A 20,283-nucleotide genomic window follows, 5' to 3' on the forward strand; every position below is an offset into this window, starting at 1 on the left:
AAAATTAGCCAGGCGTGGTGGTGGGCACCTGTAGTCCCAGCTACTCGGGAGGCTGAGGCAGGAGAATGGTGTGAACCCGGGAGGCAGAGCTTGTAGTGAGCTGAGATCACACCACTGCACTCCAGCCTGGGCAACAGAGCGAGAGTCTATCTCAAAAAAAAAAGAAAAAAAATTTAATGGCGGCATGTAATCCCAGTACTGTGGGAGGCTGAGGCAGGAGGATTGCATGAGGCGAGGAGTTTGAGACCAGACTGGCCAACATGGCAAAACCTCATCTCTACTAAAAGTACAAAAATTAGTGTGGCACGGTGAGTTGTGCCTGTAATCCTGGCTACTCTGAAGGCTGAGGCAGATGAATCACTTGAACACAGGCGGTGGAGGCTGTAGTGAGCCGAGACTGCACCACTGCACTCTAGCCTGGGAGGTGGGCAGCAAAGCAAGACCCCATCCGTACTAAACTTAAAATAATCAGCCAGGTGTGGCGGTGCACACCTGTGGTCCCAACCACTCGAGAGGCTGAAGCAGGAGAATCGCTTGAGCCCAGCAGTTCGAGGTTGCAGTGAGCTGAGATCCCACGACTACACTCCAGCCTGGGTGATACAGTGAGAAAAAAACAAAGACCAAAGACCCTTTATCTGAGAGATATTATTGAGTAAACAGAACTGGCTGCAGTTGAAGCTTACAGCATGGAGGCACTGGTATCATACACAGTGGAAAAGGACCTCACGTTTTTTTGTTTACTTTTATTATTTTTTTTTTTAGAGACAGGGTCTCACTATGTTGTCCAGGCTGGCCTCAAATTCCTGGGTTCAAGCAATCCTCCTGCCTCAGTCTCCCACAGTGCTGGGGATTACAGGTGTGAGCCACTGCACTTGGCCAGGTCCTCACTTTATTTTATTTTTTTTGAGACAAAGTCTCGCCATGTCGCCCAGGCTGGAGTGTAGTGGCTCAGTCTTGACTCACTGAAACCTCTACCTCCCGGGTTCAAGCAATTCTTGTGCCGCAGCTTCCCGAGTAGCTGGAGCTACAGGTGTGCACCACCACGCGTGGCTCATTTTTGTATTTTTAGTACAGACAGGGTTTTGCCATGTTGGCCAGGCTGTTCTTGAAATCCTGACCTCAGGTGACCTGCCCACTTTGGCCTCCCAAAGCGCTGAGATTACAAGTGGGAGCTACCACACCCAGCCTATATTTTTATTTATTTATTTATTTAATATTTTTTGAGAGGGAGTCTTGCGCTGTCACCCAGGCTGCAGTGCAGTGGTGTGACCGCAGCTCACTGCAACCTCCGCCTCTGGGTTCAAGTGATTCTCCTGCCTCAGCCTTCTGAGTAGCTGGGACTACAGGCGTGCACCACCACATCCAGCTAATTTTTGTGTTTTTAGTAGGGACAGGCTTTCTCCATGTTGGCCAGGCTGGTGTTGAATTCCTGACCTCCAGTGATTCACCCACCTCGGCCTCCCACAGTGCTGAGATTACAGGCATGAGCCACCGCACCCGGCCCACATCTTTAATAGGAATACACACACGTGTACGTGTGTAGGCATGTGCCGTGGGTGGAATCACGTCCCCACAGAATGCACAGGTTGCTGTCCTAATCCCCAAGGCCTCAGAATGTGACCGTATTTGGAAAAAGGTCATTGCAGATGTAATGAGTTAAGATGATATCATGAGGGTGGGTCCTGGCCCAGGATGACTGGTGTCCTTATCAAAAGAGGAAATTCGGGTAGACATGCACAGAGGGAGAACCCCACTCGAAGATGCAGGCAGATCTCGGGGTGTCACTCCTACAAGACAAGAAACGCCCAGGATTGCTGGCCGATGCCAGGAACTGGGAGACGCCAGGGACAGATTCTCCTCTCTGCCCTCAGAAGGACCCCGCCCTACCCACGCCTTCCTCTCGGACTTCTGGCCTCCAGAACTGTGAAACAATACATTTCTCTTGTTTAAGCTCCTCAGTTTGTCGTAATTATTACATGCATACATTATGTATGTGTATTACACCATACACCATGCAGTGCGGGTAAACTTTAAAAAAGAAATGTGGCCGGGTGCAGTGGCTCACGCCTGTAATCTCAGCACTTTGAGAGGCCAAGGTGGGCGGATCATTTGAGGTCAGGAGTTCAAGACCCGCCTGGCCAACATGGCGAAACCCCATCTCTACTAAAAATACAAACAATGGCCGGGCGCAGTGGCTCACACCTGTAATCCCAGCACTTTGGGAGGCCGAGACGGGTGGATCACGAGGTCAGGAGATCGAGACCATCCTGGCTAACATGGTGAAACCCCGTTTCTACTAAAAATACAAAAAATTAGCCGGGTGCAGTGGCGGGCGCCTGCAGTCCCCGCTACACGGGAGGCTGAGGCAGGAGAATGGCGTGAACCCAGGAGGCGGAGCTTGCAGTGAGTCGAGATAGCGCCATTGCACTCCAGCCTGGGCGACAGAGCAAGACTCCATCTCAAAAAAAAAAAAAGAAAAAGAATGGCAAATAAATCATAGTAATAAGTGACAAAAAAACGAACAAAAAGACCAGGCATGGTGGCTCACACCTGTAATCTAGTACCTTGGGAGGCCGAGACAGGAGGCCACCTGAGGTCAGGAGTTCGAGACCAGCCTGGCCAACATAGTGAAACCCTGTCTCTACTAAAAAAAAAAAAAAAAAAAAAAAAAAACTTAGCCAAACGTGCTGGTGAATGCCTGTAATCCCAGCTATTTGGGAGGCTGAGGCAGAAGAATTGCTTGAACCCAGGAGGCAGAGGTTGCAGTGAGCCGAGATCGTGCCACTGCACTCCAGCCTGGGTGACAAGAATGAAACTCCGTCTGAAAAAACAAACAAACAAAAACAAGAAACAAACATAAAATGATATGCCTTTCGGCTATGATTGCTGTTCACTAAGGGCTAGGATTGAGAGAACTTTATGTTCCTAAGAAAAACAGATCTATAACTTGGGGGCAAACCAGATGGGCTTTTTCAAAGAGTTAAGAAGGATGTAATGTCAAATAGTATAAATTATTATTATTATCATTATTATTATTATTATTAATTTACTTTTTGAGACGGAGTCTCGCTCTGTTGCCCAGGCTGGAGTGCAGTGGCTGGATCTCAGCTCACTGCAAGCTCCGCCTCCCGGGTTCACGCCATTCTCCCGCCTCAGCCTCCCGAGTAGCTGGGACTACAGGCGCCCGCCACCGCGCCCGGCTAATTTTTTTGTATTTTTAGTAGAGACGGGGTTTCACCGTGTTAGTCAGGATGGTCTCGATCTCCTGACCTCGTGATCCGCCCGCCTTGGCCTCCCAAAGTTCTGAGATTACAGGCATGAGCCACTGCACCCACCCTACTATTATTTTTTGAGATGGAGTCTCACTCTGTTGCCCAGGCTGCAGTGCAGTGGGGCGATCTCAGCTCACTGCAACCTCTACCTCCCGGGTTCAGGCCATCCTCCTGCCTCAGCCTACTGAGTAGCTGGGACTACAGGCACCCGCCACCACACCCAGCTAATTTTTGTATTTTTAGTGGAGACGGGGTTTCACCATGTTGACCAGGCTGGTCCTGAACTCCTGACCTCAAGTGATCTGTCTGCCTCAGCCTCCCAAAGTGCTGGGATTACAGGTGTGAGCCACCGCGCCCGGCACAAATAGTATAAATTATATGTCACTTGTGACAGAATGGGCGTGCACAGTTTGCAGGAACTAGACTGAATACCATGCAGTCTGGACTTAAGTTACTTTCTTTCTTTTCTAGAAAATATTCCTGCAACAAGGTGTTTTTGTTGACGCCAAGAAACTCCAAACTGCTTTCAAAACCAACCTGAAAACTCTTCTTCTTTTTTGTCTTTTTGTTTTTGAGACAGGGTCTCACTCTGTCACCCAGGCTGGAGTGCAGTGGCATAGTCATAGCTCACTGCAGTCTCTACCTCCTGGGCTCAAGTGATCCTCCCACCTTGGCCTCCTGAGTAGCTGGGACCACAGGCACCAGCCACCACGCCCAGCCAATTTTTAAATTAGTTGTAGAGATAGGATCTCGCTATGTTGCCGAGGCTGGTCTGGAACTCCCGACCTCAAAGTCATCCTCCTGCCTCAGCCTCCCAAAGTGCTGGGATTACAGGTGTGAGCCACTACACCTGGACAAATTTAATTGTACATTTAAAAATAACTAATAGAGGCCGGACATGGTGGCTCAAAAAAAAAAATCCATCTCAAAAAAACTAATAGAAGGCTGGACACGATGACTCATTCCTGTAATCCCAGCACCTTGGGAGGCTGAGGCGGGTGGATCACTTGAGGTTGGGAGTTGGAAACCAGCCTGGCCAACATGATGAAACCCCGTCTCCACTAAAAATACAAAAAAATTAGCCTGTTTTGGTGGCGGGTGCCTGTAATCCCAGCTACTCGGGAGGCTGAGGCAGGAGAATCCCTTGAACCTGGGAGGCGGGGGTTGCAATGAGCCTAGATCGTGTCACTACACTCCAGCCTAGATGACAGAGTGAGACTCTGTCAAAATAAAAACAAAAACAAACAAAAAACCTAATAGAAAGGTGATTCATGCCTGTAATCCCAGCTACTTGGGAGGCCGAGGGAGGAGGATCATTGAACCTGGGAGGCAGAGGTTTCAGTGAGCCAACATCATGCCACCGCACTCCAGCCTTGGCAACAGAGCAAGACTCCATCTCAAAATAAACAAAAAAAAAGGCCGCGCGGTGCCTCATGCCTGTAATCCCAGCACTTTGGGAGGCCGAGGCGGGCGGATCACGAGATCAGGATATCGAGACCATCCTGGCTAATGTGGCGAAACCCCGTCTCTACTAAAAAATAGAAAAAATTGGCCGGGCGCAGAGGCTCAAGCCTGTAATCCCAGAACTTTGGGAGGCCGAGACGGGCGGATCACGAGGTCAGGAGATCGAGACCATCCTGGCTAACACGGTGAAACCCCGTCTCTACCAAAAAATACAAAAAAAAAAAAACTAGCCGGGCGAGGTGGCGGGCGCCTGTAGTCCCAGCTACTCGGGAGGCTGAGGCAGGAGAATGGCATGAACCCGGGAGGCGGAGCTTGCAGTGAGCCGAGATCTGGCCACTGCACTCCAGCCTGGGCGACAGAGCAATACTCCGTCTCAAAAAAAAAAAAAGAAAAAATTAGCTGGGCGAGCTGGCGGGCACCTGTAGTCCTAGCTACTCCAGAGGTTGAGGCAGAAGAATGGCATGAACCTGGGAGGTGCAGCTTGCAGTGAGCCAAGATAGCGTCACCGCACTGGTAACACAGCAAGACTCCATCTCAAAAAATAATAATAAATAAAATAAAATAAAATAAATAAACAAAATAAAACAAATGTACCATTAAGTTGTTATTGACTATGGCCGTGAGGGGTGACTTCACGCCCGGCCTCACCTGGGCTATTTTTAAGTGAGCAGAGAGACACAGGGGAGGCCTGGGAGGTCAGACAGCTGATTAAGCAACAGAGCCAGGTCTGGCGTGAGGAACCCTCTAGATACCAGGGCCAGCTCCCCTTCCTCAGCCCCGGGCTGCATCTTAGGACAATGGGCTTATTGAGACTTAACTCACGTATAATGCACCCATTTAGAGCATACAATTCCCTTGTTTGTAGTATATTTCCAGAGTCATGCAGCCATCACTGAAATAGAATTGTAAAACACTTTCATCACCCAAATGAAAACCGCATCCCTCTCAGCAGTCATTCCCTACCCACTGTCACCCATGTGTCCCCCTCCTGTGTCTGTGGATGGGCCTGTCCTGAACATTTGATCACACACTGTGTGGTCTTTTGTGTCTCTCACTGAGCGTGACGTCTTCAAGGTACATCCATGCTGTGACCTGTGTCAGAGACTTGCTACTTTTTTTTTTATGGCTGCTAATATTCTTTTCCTTTTTTTTTTTTTTTTTGAGACGGAATCTTGCTCTGTTGCCCGGGCTGGAGTGCAGTGGTGCAATCTTGGCTCACTGCAACCTCTGCTTCCCAGTTCAAGGGATCCTCCTGCCTCAGCCTCTCAAGTAGTTGGGATTACAGGCATACACCACCATACCTGGCTAGGTTTTGTATTTTTATTTTTATTATTTATTTATTTATTTGGTTTTTTTTTTTTTTGAGATGGAGTCTTGCTGTGTCGCCCAGGCTGGAGTGCAGTGGCGTGATCTCGGCTCACTGCAAGCTCTGCCCCCCTGGTTCATGCCATTCTTCTGCCTCAGCCTCCCGAGGAGCTGGGACTACAGGCGCCCGCCACCACACCTGGCTACTTTTTTGTATTTTTAGTAGAGACGGGGTTTCACTGTGGTCTTGATCTCCTGACCTCGTGATCCACCTGCCTCGGCCTCCCAAAGTGCTGGGACTACAGGCGTGAGCCACCCCACCCAGGTTGTATTTTTAATAGAGCTGGGTTTTCACCATATTGGCCAGGTTAGTCTCAAACTCCTGACCTCAAGTGATCCGCCTGCCTCCCAAAGTGCTGGGATTACTGGCGTGAGCCACCGCGCCTGGCCTATGGCCGATAATATTCTGTTGTAGGCACATATCGCGTCATCGATCCATGCACTGTTAGCGGACATTTGAGTTGCTTTCACTTTTTGGCTATTATGAATCACGCTGCTATGGGTGCTTGTGTACACGCTTTTGTTTGAACACCTGTTTTCAGTTGTCTGGAGTATATTCCTAGGAGTGAACTGCTGAATTGCATGGTGATTCCACATTTATTTAACCCTTTGAGGAAATGCCAGTCTGTTTTCCAAAGTAGCTGACTGCATCTGCCTCCTAGACATTTGAACGATTCAATGAATGTGTATTGAACACCCACCATGGGCACTGCTGTGAACCAAACAGGCAGGCCACAGAGAGGAAACCAACTTATGGAGGAAAAAAAAAAAAAAATAGGAGAAGGCCTGGCTGAGCAGGTGACATTTGAGTGGACTTGAGGAAGAGGAAGGGGGCTGGGCGCGGTGGCTCACACCTGTAATCCCAGCACTTTGGGAGGCCGAGGCAGGTGGATCACGAGGTCAGGAGTTTAAGACCAGCCTGTCCAAGATGGTGAAGCCCTGTCTCTACTAAAAATACAAAAATTAGCCAGGCATGGTGGCAGGCGTGTAATCCCAGCTACTCGGGAGGCTGAGGCAGAGAACTGCTTGAACCCGGGAGGCAGAGGTTGCAGTGTGCCGAGACTGAGCCACTGCACTCCAGCCTGGGCGACGGAGCGAGACTCTGTCTGAAAAAAAAAAAAAAAAAAAAAAAAAAAAAAGAGAGAAAGTGAGCAGCCCCAACTTGGGTCTGATCCCCCAGAGTGGAGCATTGTGACCCAACTCCACGAGGTCCTTGTAACCTCCCTTCACCACCATCTTTCCCCAAATACTTCCAGCCCAGCTTCCAACCCCACCCCCTGCCTGACCCACACCCCGTTCTCAGCTTCGTAGCATCCCAGCCTCTACGCCCTGGACATCGTGCGATGTCCCCATTGCACAGGAGGGAAAGCCAAGACCCCACAGGAGAGCAGCCCCTGTGGCCAGAAGCCCTCGGATCCGGATGTCGGGGGCTCTAAACTGAATAAATAGGAAACGTCTCCGACAGGTTTTGCAGGATGTTAAGAACAGGTCCCACCTTATCCTAGGGCTGGGGGCTGCCTCGCAGGATCTTAACCCTAGCAAACCCACCTCCGTCCCCATGGCAACCGGGGCGGGGCCCGACCCGGATCCGCCGGTCGCGCGATCCGGCAGCTGCTGGGAGTATCGCCCTCAGAGCGGGAGGAGGAGTCCGCGCCTCGCCTACTGGGCCTTTAAGAGGCTCCGCCCAGCAAGTCCGCCACGCGCTCCCGATTGGTCCCGAGCGCGGCCGAGCGCAGCCGAACTTGACGCACCGCCCGCCGCCTTCCTTACCAACCTCCCACGCGGCTCAGCAGCCTCCCCAGCCAATCGCCGGCCGGCGCGCCGATCGGTATCTGCATGGGCTCGCCCGGGGGGAAGGCCTCACCCAATGGAACCGTTCGCCGAGGCCTCATTAGCATGCCGGGGGCGGGGAGGGGCGGGACAGTCGGCGGGGGTGGGCTGCGGGCGGTTGGTTGGAGCGTCGCGCAGTCGAGAGGTCCGGGAAAGTTTCTTTGGAGGTGAAAACAGCCGCGGAACTCCGGGCCTTGCGAGGGGGCGGGGGTGCGGGAGTCCCAGGGCCGGGCCGGGGTCTTTCCTGGGCCGGGGAGAACCGGCCCAGGCCTCCCGGGGGGCAATCGCCCAACAAAGGATTCTTGGGGCGCCCGCCCTCGAGGACTTCTCCGCCCCCGGATCCGGCCCCCCCCAGCGCCCCGGGCCCGGCATCCCGGGGCTCTCCATCACGGGATACCCCAGTTCGCGGTCCGCCATCGGTCAGCCCAGGCGCTACTCAACTTCGCCCGCGTCCGTGTTCCAGGTCCGGCCCGGAGCAGCCATGTCCCACGGCCCCAAGCAGCCCGGCGCGGCCGCCGCGTGAGTGCACCGATTCCCTCCCCACGCCCTCGGTACCTTCCCGGCTGCAGCCCTAGCTCCTGAACCCCCGCCCCAGTCACCCCGGCCGGGGTCTTGACACCCCACAACCTGGGTCAGGGGGCTTCTCCCTCCACCCAATCCTACACCCCCCACCTCGGCCTCCAGCCTCCTCCCAGGAGCCCCGCTTGTCCCACCTTACCCGGATACTGACCCCATCAGACCCTGCTTCCTCGGGCTCGTGCACTCTCGCAGCAGCCCCGTCGTCGGGGGTCTAAAAGCCTTGGGGTGGGCGTTTGGGGGAGGGGAGGCTCTAGGGACGGGGCTGACCCCGGTATCCTTGGCTCCAGGCCGGCGGGCGGCAAGGCTCCGGGCCAGCATGGGGGCTTCGTGGTGGCTGTCAAGCAAGAGCGCGGCGAGGGTCCACGCGCCGGCGAGAAGGGGTCCCACGAGGAGGAGGTGAGAGTCCCTGCGCTGAGCTGGGGGAGGCCCCGGGCTGCGGCCCCAGCCTGGAAGTCCCGCCCCAGGCTGGATTTGAATTGCTTGTGGCTCCGCCCACAGCCCAGATTTTCCTCCGGAAGCTGAGACCCCGCCCCGTGCGAGCTGCCACGCCCCTGACAGGTCCTCTGCCTCCCTAAGTCCAGGCCCCGCCCACCACGCAATGCCAGCTCTGCCTACTCTAAGGTCCCGCCCACTTCCACTCCTTGGGGACGGCACCCTCCCCATGGTCCTGTGGGTCCTTTCTCCAAGAAGCCACGCCCACCACGCGGAGGCCACGCCCACAACCTAAGTCAACGCCACCCCTGTGCTCAAACCTCGGCCCATAGTCTCTGGGATCCCCTCACCCCTGGCCAGGGACCCCTCTAAACCACCGTGTCCTGACTCCTGAGTGGGCCCTACCTCCATCTCTTCCGGGTTCTTCCTCCCAGCTAGGCCCCGCCCCGTCCCCGCCCATACAGCTTAGGCCCCGCCCATGCCCCTCTGAGCCCCGCCCCAGTACGCCAGGCCCCCCTCCCAACGATGCAGCCCGGTTCTGCAGCCGGTGAAGAAACGCGGCTGGCCCAAGGGCAAGAAGCGGAAGAAGATTCTGCCGAATGGGCCCAAGGCACCGGTCACGGGCTACGTGCGCTTCCTGAACGAGCGGCGCGAGCAGATCCGCACGCGCCACCCGGATCTGCCCTTTCCCGAGATCACCAAGATGCTGGGCGCCGAGTGGAGCAAGCTGCAGCCAACGGAGAAGCAGGTGGGCGGGGCGCTGAGCAGGGCCTGCGGACACCCTTACTACCAGTAGCCCCGACCCCCAAAGGATTCCACGTGCAGGGCTTTTCCTTCTGCCTGGTGAAATGCCCACCCATGACCAGCTTTTGTGTGTGTGTGTGTGTGTGTGTGTGAGATGGAGTCTTGCTCTGTTGCCTAGGCTGGAGTGCAGTGTCGCGATCTTGGCTCACTGCAACCTCCGCCTCCCGGGTTCAAGCAGTTCTCCTGTCTCAGCCTCCCAAGTAGCTGGGATTACAGGCGCCGGCCACCACGCCCTGCTAACTTTTGTATTTTTAGTAGAAATGGAGTTTCGCCATGTTGGCCAGGCTGGTCTCCAACTCTTGACCTCAAATGATCCGCCCACCTCAGTCTCCCAAAGTACTGATATTACAGACATTAGCCACGGTGGCCAGCCCATGACCAGCTTTTGGGGGCGCGGCTAGCAAGAGGCAAGACAGATTGAAAACTGGGTGACCAACAAAGATATGTCTAAGAAGTCAGGATAAGACCTGGATTTTTTGTGAAATCTGATTTTCATATACTGTTAGTTTAAAAATTGCAAAAACATCACGGAAATGTAACAAAAGCCACCACCGCTTTGCACCCCTGTAAGTAAAATTTCAAAGAGAAAAACAGGTGCAGGAGGGAGTCCAGGTATCCACATACCCTGGAGGTTGGGTGCCTGCCCATGACTCTGGCGCCTAGGAGTGGATTGTCAGGGCCGGAGTTGGGGATGAGCCCGGGGCATGGGAAGTGATGTGGGAGCTCGGAGGTCCTTGAGCAACAGGCTGAGGAGCCGGTTCTGTCTGTCTGGAGGGAATAGGGAGCTATGGAAGGTTCAGGAGAGGGGAGGGTGCTGTGAAAGCTAAGTGATGAAGACTGGGTCCTGGCGTTGGAGGCTGCCCCTGCCTCAGGTCTTCTGGTGCTGTCCCCCAGCGGTACTTGGACGAGGCCGAGAGAGAGAAGCAGCAGTACATGAAGGAGCTGCGGGCGTACCAGCAGTCGGAAGCCTATAAGATGTGCACGGAGAAGATCCAGGAGAAGAAGATCAAGAAAGGTGGGAGGGGTCAGGCGCGGTGGCTCACGCCTGTAATCCCAGCACTTTGGGAGGCCGAGGTGGGTGGATCACCTGAGGTCAGGAGTTCAAGACCAGCCTGGCCAACATGGTGAAACCTCTCCCCACTACTAAAAATACAAAAATTAGCTGGGTGTGGTGGCAGGTGCCTGTAATCCCAGCTACTCCGGAGGCTAAGGCAGAGAATTGCTTGAACCCGGGAGGCAGAGGTTGCAGTGAGCCAAGATGACTGCACTCTCTAGCCTGGGCGACAGGGCAAGACTCCGTCTCAAAAAAAAAAAAAAAATGTGAAAGGGGCCGGTGCGAGCAATTGGGGTTCTGCTCTGTGGGGTGCTACCTCAGCCCAGGCAGGGCCTCGGCTCCATGGGGCACAGTCCCGTGGGATGGTAGGGGGAAAGATACATAACCAGACAGGAATGAAGGGGGCTCACTGGCTACAGCGATGGGGGATGCCCAGACGCAGGGGACTCGGGTGTGGAGCTGGAGCCTCGGGGGACTCAGGTGGGGAGCTGGAGCCAGCTGAACAGCACTGACCTAGGGTGCAGGGCATGGTCACTGGAGGCTGGGAGGCTGACTCTGCCCTTCCCCTACCCCGCCAGAAGACTCGGGCTCTGGGCTCATGAACACTCTCCTGAATGGACACAAGGTAAGCGACCTTCCTCCTCTCAAAGCACCTGGGGGAGAAAGGTCTGGAGGCTTCCAAAACCCTGAGCCAGAGCTCCGGGGAGTAAGCGATCGCCACACGCCCAGATGTGTGCAAGCAGGGGCGGCACCACTGCACCGTGGGGACGCTGTTGGTAACACTCCCACCCGGGGTGCCCCAGGAGACCCTCCTAGGCTTGGGACACACCCAGAAAGCGTGGCTGCCCCTACCACCAGCAAAATTACCACTTTGTCCCTTCCTGTTAGGGTGGGGACTGCGATGGCTTCTCCACCTTCGATGTTCCCATCTTCACTGAAGAGTTCTTGGACCAAAACAAAGGTGAGCGTTAACTGCGGTCCTGATGCGAACTCCGTGAAAGTGGGTAGTGGAGCGGGGCGTGGGCCAGTGGGGCCCCAAGGCTGGAGGAGACGGATCGGGAGGTTTCCTATGAGCGCCCAGGTGCTCGCCGTCGCCCCAGCAGCTGATGTGGAGCAGGAGGCAGACGGCGCAGTGAGGGAAGCCCGGGCAAGGGGCACGTCCCTGGCAAAAGCCCGGCGGTGGGGGAGAGGGGAGGCGCAGGCTCTGACCCTTCTCCCCCTACGCCCGGCGCAGCGCGCGAGGCGGAGCTTCGGCGTTTGCGGAAGATGAACGTGGCCTTCGAGGAGCAGAACGCGGTGCTGCAGAGGCACACGCAGAGCATGAGCAGCGCGCGCGAGCGTCTGGAGCAGGAGCTGGCGCTGGAGGAGCGAAGGACGCTGGCGCTGCAGCAGCAGCTCCAGGCCGTGCGCCAGGCACTCACCGCCAGCTTCGCCTCGCTGCCGGTGCCGGGTGCGGGCCCCGCCCCCATCTCCCAGTCCCGCCCCGGTCACCGAGCCCCGCCCGCCTCCCCCCTTCCACGGTCACCCGGCCCCGCCCATCGCGCCGTCCCCCCTGCGGCAGTCACCCGGCCCCGCCTATTGCCCCGCCCTCATCACACCCCCCAGCTCCGCCCCCTTCCCCACCCCCGCACCCCCACCCCATTACGCCGTCTGGTTCTTCCCAGACCACCCCCGAGCTCCGCTGCGCCCCATTACTCGGCCCTGTCCCCGGCCTCGCCCCCACCGACCGCGCCTCCTGCCACGACCTCTCCCGACCTGTCCCGGCTGAATCGCCGCCTCCCGCGAGCACCTGATCCCCTCGCAGCCCCTTTGTGTCCCTACCTCGGAGGTTCCGGGCACCGCTCCCTACCGGCCCCACCCTCGCTAGCCCCTCTCCCTCGCCAGTCCCCGACCAGCCTGAACACTGACCCGGCCTCCCTGCTCGCCACGCGCGTCCCACCTCCTCACGCCCCCATCACCCATCCTTCCCCACGCCCCGCTGACCACTGAGCACCCCCTCGCCCCCCCAGTGCCGTCCCACGCTACCCCAGCCCTCCAGTCCCCCCGTGTCACCTCCCCGACCCCGTTCCCTCCATCCGTGACTGTCCTCAGCTACCCTGGACGCCTGCCTCCCCACCCTGCCCCTGTCCCTGCCATTCTCCAGGCCCGGCTGACCTTAGCCCACCCTGCGCCCCTCCTGCACTGGCCCGGTCCTGAGCTTCGAGCGCCCGCACGACCCGCCCTTAGTCACCCTCGACCCCTGGAGCCCCCGCCCGCGACTCCCCGGCACCCTTGCCTGACCCACCCGCCTGTCCCCCAGGCTCGGGCGAAACGCCCACGCTGGGCACTCTGGACTTCTACATGGCCCGGCTGCACGGAGCCATCGAGCGCGACCCTGCGCAGCACGAGAAGCTCATCGTCCGCATCAAGGAAATCCTGGCCCAGGTCGCCAGGTGTGTGCCGGGCGAGGCGGGGCGAGGCGAGGCGAGGCGAGGCCGGGCGAGGCGGGGCCGGGCCGGGCGGGGCGGGGCCGGGGTTCCGGGCCCAGGTGTGCCCGCCCTGGGGTTCCCCAGGTCCGCGGGGGCTGCCGGGTGGGCCTCCACAGCGTGATCTTACTAGGAGACCACCTCCCCGGGGGATCGACCTGCGGTCGCCCCATGCACCAGTGCTGAGATGGCCGGGGATGTTCTGCCAGACCCCTGAGCCGGCAGGACCCACTCGGGGGCACCAGAACTTCCCCAACGCTTCTCAGGGTGGATCCCAGTGCCCGGGTTAGAGGGGTTCACCCTGTATCCCAACCCTGGCATCTGTTGGAGCAGCTGATGGGCCATGGCTTCTGGGGTTCCCCAGGGCCGGGGTGAGGGCCAGAGATGATGACGGCCTCCTCCGGGCCCTCCTCTCTCTCCTTTCAGCGAGCACCTGTGAGGAGTGGGCGGGCCCACGATGCAGACGAGAAGCTGTGGGCGCAGCCCTGCCCCACCCCACCCCGTGGACGAGAGGCTGGGGGTCCACCCTTTGGGGCCTGGTCCCATCTTGCACCTTGGGGGCTCCAGCCCCCCTAAAATTAAATTTCTGCAGCATCCCTTTAGCTTTCAGTCTCCCCAGCCCCCTGAACCCAGAAAAAGCACTCGCTGCGCAATACACCCAGAAGAACCGCACAACCGCAGGTGCCCCTCCTCGGAGGACAGCCGCACGCTCCACTGGCTCCCCACTGGCTCCCCACTGGCTCCCCACTGGCTCTCCACTGGCTCTCCACTGGCTCTCCCGGCCACCCCCGGGACGCAGGGCAGACGAAACCCACCCTAGCACACAGCAGGACCCCCCAAATTACTCACTATGGAGGGGCTGTGCCGTAGGCCACACAGGCAGCTAGCTACCTTGTGGGGACTTACGGGGGGGGGGGGGGGGACGTCCTCCGCATGCCTGTACCGCAGATGAGTGGGGGCCGGCCTTGCCCATCCTGCCCTCCTCCGGCCAAGGGACCCTGGTGGGGGTGGTCCCTTCCCACTGCTGGATCCGGACATTTTAAATAAAAACAAGTAAAATTTGTGTTTTAAGCTTGTGAGTGTGTAAGGTTGTTTGGGGTGATGTGGAGGGTTCAGAAGGTGCAGCCTGGGCCCCCATGACACCCCTGCTGGGGGCACCAGGCCTGCTTTCTTACGTCTAGCAGAGCCTCGGAGTTTCTCAGATAGGGAGAGGAGAGCCCAGACTTGCCCGGGTTGGAAGAGCAAGTCAGTGGCAGGGCAGGCGTCTCCATCCCTCCCCACCTGAAGTTGTGTACTGTGGCCTCAGCACACATGGGGGACTTGAAGCACAGGGGACAGTCATGGCTGCTCAGGTCATCGTTCAACTTGTGTCCGCACGGGGGTTCAAGTCCACTTCGTAGCACACTGACTTTGGGTGGGCCACGGTTTTGTTTATTGTGTAAAATACACAACATAAACCTTACCATTATAGCCATTTTGTTTGTTTATTAGAGACACGGTCTTGCTCTGTCACCCAGACTGGAGTGCAGTGGCCCAATCATAGCTCACTGCAGCCTTGAATTCCTGGGCTCAAGCGGTCCTCCTGCCTCAGCCTCCCAAAGCCCTGGGATACAGGCTTGAGCCACGGTGCCTGGCCATTTTAGCCATTTTAAAATCCACAATTCAGGCGTTTAGTACATTCACAATTTTGTGCAAACATCACCTTTATCTAATGTCAGCACATTCTAATCACCCCCAAAGGAAGTCCCATCCTCATCAACAGTCACTCTCATCCCCTCCCCAGCTCCTGGCACCCACAAATCCTCTTCCTGCCTCTGTGGATTGACCTGTCCTGGATATGGGACCACACACAGTGTGACCTTTTTTTTTAGACGAGTCTCACTCTGTCGCCCAGGCTGGAGTGCAGTGGTGCGATCTCGGCTCACTGCAACCTCCGCCTCCCCGGTTCAAGCGATTCTCCTGCCTCAAGCCTCCCGAGTAGCTGGGACTACAGGTGTGTGCCACCACACCTGTATTTTTAGTAGAGATGGGGTTTCACCGTGTTAGCCAGGCTGGTCTCGAACTCCTGACCTCAGGTTATCTGCCTGCCTGGACCTCCTAAAGTGCTGGGATTACAGGTATGAGCCACCGTGCCCGGCCTATGTATCCTTTTGTATCTGGCTTCTCTCACTGAGTGTGATTGTCCTCAAAGGTCATCCACGCTGTGGCCTGTATCAGAGCCTCATTCCTTTTGGTGGCTGTCATGGTCCAGTGTGTGAATGAATCCGCTGTATGGACCCATCTATCTGTCAAAGGACACTTGGCTGTTTCTACCATTTACTTGTGAGTGATGCTGCTATGAACATTCATTGTACATGCTTTTGTTGGAATGACCATTTTCCATTCTTTTGGAGATACAGATTGCTGGGAGTTCTGCGTTTGGTTTATTTTGTGTACGTATGTGTGTGTTGCTTATTGACAAACCTTTCCAGAGACGTCTGCATTTAATGGCATACATAAGACATCCTAAAAAATTCAGAGAAAACCCATCCTGGCTAACAAGGTGAAACCCTGTCTCTACTTAAAAAAATACAAAAAATTAGCTGGGCGTGGTGTCGGGTGCCTGTAGTCCCAGCTACTCGGGAGGCTGAGGCAGGAGAATGGGGTGAACCCGGGAGGCAGAGCTTACAGTGAGCCAAGATTGCGCCACTGCACTCCAGCCTGGGCGACAGAGCGAGACTCCGTCTCAAAAAAAAAAAAAAAATTCGGAGAATAATCTGAACCCCAGAACCTCTGAATGTGACCTTATTTGGAAATAGGGTCACTGCAGATATAATTAGTTAAGATGAAGTCATTACTGGAGTAGCGTGGGTCCTAAGTCCAACATGACCGCTCTCCTTATAAGAAGATAAAATTTGGACACAGACACAGAGAAGAGACAGCCAAGTGACAACAGAGGCCAAGACTGGAGTTTTACATCTAGAAGCCAAGGAACGTCAAGGAAGGCCACCCACAGCCAGAAGCTGTGGACACCAGCCAGGATTCTACCCCGGGACTCTGAGGGCCCTGCCAGGACCTTCGTTGTGGAGTTCTGGCCTCTGGAGTTGTGAGAGGATCAGTTTCTGCTGTTTTATGTCCCCCCATTTGTGGTTCTTTGTTTTTGTTTATTTTTTATTTTTTAGGGGGGGTCTCACTATGTTGCCCAGGCTGATCTTGAACTCCTGGTTCAAGTGTCCTCCTGCCTTAGCCTCCCAAAGTGCTGGGATTACAGCTGTGAGCCATTGTGCCCACCCCCATCCCACACTGCTGTTGCTGCTGCTTTTTTTTTTTTTCAGACAGAGTTTCGCTCATGTCACCCAGGCTGGAGTGCAACGGCACGATCTCAGCTCACTGCAACCTCCACCACCCAGGTTCAAGCAATTCTCCTGCCCCAGCCTCCTGAGTAGCTGGGATTACAGGCGCCCGCCACCATGTCTGGCTAATTTTTTGTATTTTAGTAGAGATGTGGTTTCACCATGTTGGCCTTGAACTCCTGACCTCAGGTGATCCACCTGCCCCAGCCTCCCAAAGTGCTGGGATTACAGGCGTGAGCCACCGTCCCCGACAGCTTTTTTCTTTGAGACAGGGTCCCACTATATTGCCTAGGCTGGAGTACAGTGTCACAATCATAGCTCACTGCAGCGTCCACCTCCCTGGGCTCAGGCTATCCTCCCACCTGGTTCTCGTGAGTAGCTGGGACCACAAGTGCCTGCCATCACTCTTGTCTAATTTTTTTTTTCTTTTTGAGACGGAGTCTCGCTCTATTACAGCCCAGGCTGGAGTGCAATGGCTTGATCTCAGCTTACTGCAACCTCCACCTCCCAGGTTCAAGCGATTCTCCCATCTCAGCCTCCTGAGTAGCTGGGATTACAGGCACTCACCATCACGCCCAGTTGATTTTTGTATTTTGAGTAGAGACAGGGTTTCACCATGTTGCCCAGGCTGATCTCAAACTCCTGACCTCAGGTGATCCACCCGCCTTGGCCCTCAAGGTGCTGGAATTGCAGGCGTGAGCCACTGTGCCCGGCCAATTTGTTTGTATTTGTGAGATGGGGGTCTTGAACTACTGGGTTCAAGCAATCAGCCTCTCAAAGTGCTAGGATTACAGGCATAAGCTACTGCGCCCAGCTGTTTCTTTGTGGTTCAGACAGGATCTTGGTCTGTCACCCAGGCTGGAGTGCAGAGATGCCATCACAGCTCACTGCAGCCTGCACCTCCTGGGTTCAAGCCATCTTCCCACCTCAGCATCCCAAGTACCTGGGACTACAGGTGCGTGCCACCACACCCAGCTAATTTTGTATTTTTTGTAGAGATGGGGTCTCACCTGGTTCCTCAGGCTGGTCTCAAACTCCTGGGCTCAAGTGATCCTCCCAAAGTGGATCCCAAAATGCCGGGATCGCAGGCAAGAGCCACCTCACCCCACCCAGTTTGTGGTGCTTTGTTACGGCTGCCATGGGAGACTCACACAACCCGATACTGCCAACCCCCCTCACTCCCCACGTCGGTTTCACCCTTTCCTGGCACAGGTACCACCACCTCAAATTTAGAGTTTCTCATTTCTAGGCAGGTCTGGAAAATACCATTTTGCATCAGTTTTTCATTTAAAAAAAAAAATTTCAGCATACAATTCAGTAGGTTTTGGTACATTCAAAAAGCTGTGTGGGCTGGGCACAGTGGCTCACACCTGTAATTCCAGAACTTTCGGAGGCCAAGGCAGGCAGATCACTTGAGACTGGGAGTTCCAGACCAGCCTGGCCAACATAGTGAAACCTGGTCTCTACTAAAAATACGAAAATAGGTGGGTATGGTGGCACATGCCTGTAATTCCAGTTACTTGGGAGCTGAGGCAGGTGAATCCCCCTCTCTCGCGCGCGTGCTCTTTTTTTTTTTTTTTTTTTGAGTCAGAGTCGTGCTGTCTGTCCCAGGCTGGAGTGCAGTGGTGCAATCTCGGCTCACTGCAACCTCCGCCTCCCAGATTCAAGCAATTCTGCTTCAGCCTCCCAAGTACAGATGGGGTTTCACCATATTGTCCAGGCTGGTCTCGAACTCCTGATCTCAAGCGATCCGCCTGCCTCAGCCTCCCAAAATGCTGGATTACAGGCGTGAGTCACCACGCCAGGCCTTACATAAACTTTCTTACCTCATCCAAACCCTTCTGCTACTTTCTTTCCTCTCCCCATGTTCAGTCCGTGAGGCTCCTCCCGGGTGGAGGCTGTGTCTGGCTCTTCTGTAGGGCCCGCCACTGCAGGCAGGATGGCTGTTTATTGAGCCAACATTCCTGGGTAGGAATCTGATGGATACATAGGTGTTTCCGGCATTGCATTCCAGTGGATTTTTACCAATGCCTCCTGGTGCCTGGGGTCTCCTCCTTCATCTGTGACCTGGACATCCATTCACTCCTCACCAAAGATCACTGAGTACCCGCTGTATGCCAGGCACTGTGCCCTGGGCACTGGGCATGGGGACAGAGCAGGGAACAGCTCCCACCCTCCTGGAGCTGACATTCCTCCAGTCCTGGAGACAAACAAGACACCAGATTAAATAAAATAGCAGCCAGGCACTGGGGCTCATGCCTGTAATCCCAACACTTTAGGAGGCTGAGGTGGGAGGATCCCTTGAGGTCAGGAGTTCGAGACCATCCTGGCCAACACGGTGAAACCCCGTCTCTACTAAAAATCCAAAAAAAAAAAAAAAAAAAAAAAAAAAGGTAGGCATGGTGGCAGGCACCTGTAATCCCAGCTAATCGGGAGTCTGAGGCAGGAGAATCACTTGAACCCGGGAGACAGAGGTTGCAGTGAGCCAAGATTGTGCCACTGCACTCCAGCCTGGGCAAGAGAGAGAGAGACTCTGTCTCAAAAAATAAACTAAAATAAAATAAAATATCTGATACGTCAGATGGTAGCTTTAAATGCTGGAGAGAGGCTGGGCACAGTGGCTCACATCTGTAATCCCAGCACTTTGGGAAGCCAAGGCTGAAGGATGGCTTGAGCCTCCTGGTCTTGAGTTTGAGACCAGCTTGGGCAACACAGTGAGATCCCAAATGTACAAAAAATTAATCATGTTTCTAAATTAAAAAAAATTAAATGTGACTGGGCACAGTGGTTCACGCCTGTAATCCCAGCATTCTGGGAGGCCGAGGCGTGTGGATCACCTGAGGTCAGGAGTTCGAGATAAGCCTAACCAACATGGGGAAACCCTGTCTCTACTAAAAAATACAAAAATTAGCCAGGCGTGGTGGTGCGCGCCTATAATCCCAGCTACCAGGGGAGCTGAGGCAGGAGAATCTCTTGAACCCAGGAGGTCGAGCTTGCAGTGAGCCAAGATCGCACCATCACACTCCAGCCTGGGCGACAGAGCGAGACTCCATCTCCGAAAACAAACAAAAGGCTGGGCACGGTGGCTCATGACTGTAATCCCAGCACTTTCGGAGGCTAAGGTGGGTGGATTCCTGAGGTCAGGAGTTCAAGACCAGCCAGGCCTACATGGTGAAACTTGGTCTCTACTAAAAATACAAAAATTAGCCAGGCACGGTGGCACACGCCTATAATCCCAGCTACTAGGGACACTGAGGCAGGAGGATCATTTGAACTTGGGAGGCGGAGGTTGCAGTGAGCTGAGATTGCGCCACTGCACTCCAGCCTGGGCGACAAGAGCAAGACTCTGTTAAAAAATAAATAAATAAATGCTTGAGAGAAAAGGTCAGGGAGGGAGTCTAGGAGATAGTGACAGGGGGCTACATTAGAGTAAGGACCTGAGGGAGGTGAGGACTGAACTATACACAGGTTGGGGAAAGGTGCTCCGGGCAGAGTACACAGCCCCTGCAAAGTCCCTGGGGCAGGACTATGCCTGGCCAATTGGAGGAACAGTGAGGAGGCCCGTGTGGCTGGAGCCAAGTGAGCTGGGGGAACACAGGGAGGAGGGGAGGGCAAAGAGAAGACGGACAGATTTTGCCAGGCCTTGAGGGCTGCAAGGAGAACTTCAGCTTTGACCCTGAGTGAGG

General features: G+C 55.3%; 1 protein-coding gene across 1 annotated transcript; it reads left to right on the forward strand.

Annotated features, from left to right (window-relative positions):
- Positions 1 to 8,022: 8,022 nt before the first annotated feature.
- On the forward strand, positions 8,023 to 13,989 carry HMG20B (high mobility group 20B). The gene is made up of 10 exons (XM_030935217.1): positions 8,023 to 8,098; positions 8,395 to 8,450; positions 8,798 to 8,906; positions 9,487 to 9,690; positions 10,641 to 10,761; positions 11,379 to 11,425; positions 11,689 to 11,761; positions 12,035 to 12,250; positions 13,100 to 13,232; positions 13,692 to 13,989. Exons 2-10 carry the CDS (start codon positions 8,413 to 8,415, stop codon positions 13,702 to 13,704), a joined length of 954 nt encoding a protein of 317 aa, XP_030791077.1. The 5' UTR covers positions 8,023 to 8,098; positions 8,395 to 8,412; the 3' UTR covers positions 13,705 to 13,989.
- Positions 13,990 to 20,283: the final 6,294 nt, after the last annotated feature.

This window comes from Rhinopithecus roxellana, chromosome 8 (assembly GCF_007565055.1).
Source record: "Rhinopithecus roxellana isolate Shanxi Qingling chromosome 8, ASM756505v1, whole genome shotgun sequence".
Classification (NCBI taxonomy): Eukaryota; Metazoa; Chordata; class Mammalia; order Primates; family Cercopithecidae; genus Rhinopithecus; species Rhinopithecus roxellana.